Below are 2,500 nucleotides of genomic sequence, written 5' to 3'. Positions count from 1 at the left end.
GTCCGTGGGTGCGCGTGGGCGTGGTCGCTGGGCGTGGCGTGGCGTGGCCGTGGGTCCACATCTGGGTGGAGTCGTGGAGAACCGTGGGATTGGACGGCGAGGGGCTGGAGGTGGTGGTGAGGGCGGGGCTTGTAACCACGGCCGGCGTCATGGTCGTAGCCGAGGGCCCGCGTGCCCCTCCCCCTCCTCCTCCACCTCCACCGTTGTTGCCGTGACGATTTGCAGGGTTCCGAGGTGTCACCTGACTGCCCGAGGCGCCGCCCCCGGGCCTGGCTGTGGTCGCCATGGTACCACCTGCGGGGGGGTGGTGGTGGGCGCCTGCTCGAGTTCTACCCCTCGCCGTGGTAACGGCGGTGAAGGAGGGGTTGCCCGCGGCGACGGTGGCGGCGGTGGTGGTGGTGGTGTTGGGGTTCTTGGGCATGCCGCTGGGCTTGGACAGGAAGATGGGGTCCTGCCCGATGCCCTTGGCGTCCACCAGGTCCGTTGGGACGTAGTCCCGGACCGTCCCGACCACGATCCACTTCAGCAGCATCAGACTGAGGCCCAGCCCGATGAACCCGATCAGCAGGGGCACCGCACACAGCCACGTCTGCTGCCGAGGCCACAGGGTACATCCTCCACAGCGTAGAGGCCCCCCCTGGCGCCCCTGGGCCTCCCCTGCTCCTCCTCCTCCTCCTCCTCCTCCTCCTCTTCCTCCTCCTCGGCCCCCCGGACCCCCGCCTCCCTCTGATTCCTCCATCATCACTACTCCGGACACGGCGGCTCCAGAACACTCACTCATGGTGTCCCCCGACCCCCGACCCGCCTGAGGCTGAGAGGGTTAACCCTGAGGCCCCGCCCCCTGGCACGGGCCAAACCCAGAGGAACAACGGCCCATGGTGCCGGACATCACAAAGAAAAGAAACACACACACACACACACACACACACACACACACACACACACACAGAGATGACTAGATGCTCACACACACACAAAATCACAAATCACACACACATGAAGATACAGATACAGATACACAAGTACGGACACACACACACACACACACGCACACACACACACACACACACACACACACACACAGGCACCCAGAAACGCGCAACAGAGGTGAAAAAAAACGTAGAAGGAAAAAAAACTAGTTTTAGTCCAGTTTTAGTCCAGTTTTAGTCCAGTTTTAGTCCGATCTTCTGTCCGACCGCGGGTATGAGGAGAGGAGAGGGGGATGGAGGGGAGGAGAGGAGAGGGGGATGGAGGGGAGGAGAGGAGAGGGGGATGAAGGGATGAGAGCAGCTATAAATCCGTCTGTGAGGAACTGTAAGACTCCTGTCGCAGTCTCACCCAGACGGCTCCACTTCCTCGGCACCTCCAGAACCACCAGGCTGGCGGCGCTGGAGCGGGTTCGGACCCGAGGATCAGCAGAGTACAGGAAGGTTCTGCTGTGTCCTACACGCCTCTGTTTGGGTCCACAGACAGACAGGCAGGACTCTCTCTCTCTTTCCCTGGCTGTTTCTGCCGCCTGTTTCTCTCCTGAGCTGAGTCAGCTTCCCCTGTCCCTCCAGACGGAGAGAAGAGAAGAGAAGAGAGGAGAGGAGGAGAGGAGAGGAGAGGAGAGGCAGACCAGCCGTGGGTGCGTCAATCCCTCCTTCCACCCCCTGCTGTTCTCCTCCGCGTTACTCCACAAACCTCCCTCCTTTACCGTGATGTTCAAACCACTCTCCCGGTTTGGACCGGAACCAAGAACCCAGAACCTGGCCGGTTCCCGGTAGAACCCTGCTGGGTCCCGGTGCCGTATACTCCCGTACGGAAACACACCGGCGTCCAAGAGGAAAACACAATAACTGTGGAGGAGCAGCTCAGGAATTAGAGAGCGGAGAGAACGAAGGAACGAGAGAGAGAGAGAGAGAGGAGGGGTGTGGAGGGGTGTGGGAGCGATAGAAGGGTGGATAAATCTGTCAGCGTGATGCGTTCTCCTGTCCCCTGCTCTCTCCGCGCTGCGCTCTCTGCCGTAGATCAGATTCCTTGGCCAGCCGCTCTCTCTGCGTCCAACTGTCGCCTCCCCGAGCACTGCTAATGCAGCACAGAGAGAGAGGGATGGAGAGAGAGAGAGAGAGAGAGAGGGAGGGAGGGAGGGAGGGGGGGATGATAAAACCTGCCCTCGTCTGCTGGCTACATTCCGGCAGAGAGGAACATAAGAAGCGAGGGAGGGAGAGAGAGAGAGAGAGAGAGAGAGAGGGAGGGAAGGATACAGAAGAGAGGAATGAGCCTGTTAGACACAGACAGAATACTGTAGCAGCGAGAGAGAGAGAGAGAGAGAGAGAGAGAGAGAGAGAGAGAGAGAGAGAGGGATGAGCGCTTTTTAAAAATAATCACTCGGTGCAGCTTCTCTCCAGAGGTCCCCCTCCGTAGTGAGGGATAGCTAACTCTCCTCTCCTCCTCCTCTCCTCCTCCTCCTGACAGCGTCACTGATGTGTGGGGAAATTGGCCGGCTTCCCTGGTCCTC

General features: G+C 60.0%; 1 protein-coding gene across 1 annotated transcript in view; it reads right to left on the bottom strand.

The window, feature by feature from the left end:
* LOC310824518 (uncharacterized protein) overlaps positions 1-781 on the bottom strand; it is a gene marked incomplete at both ends in the record, with an annotated part of 828 nt that extends 47 nt beyond the window's left edge. The window contains 2 exons of the mRNA XM_083697776.1: positions 1-654; positions 706-781. The exon at positions 1-654 is cut by the window's left edge and continues 47 nt beyond it. Of these exons, the coding sequence (XP_083553902.1) occupies positions 1-654; positions 706-781 (730 nt within the window). The remainder of the gene's footprint in view (positions 655-705) is intronic.
* Positions 782-2,500: the final 1,719 nt, after the last annotated feature.

The sequence above is a fragment of the Argentina silus genome (genome assembly GCF_951799395.1).
Source record: "Argentina silus genome assembly, contig: scaffold_767, whole genome shotgun sequence".
NCBI lineage: Eukaryota > Metazoa > Chordata > Actinopteri > Argentiniformes > Argentinidae > Argentina > Argentina silus.
This window is presented reverse-complemented; position numbering and strand designations above follow the sequence as displayed.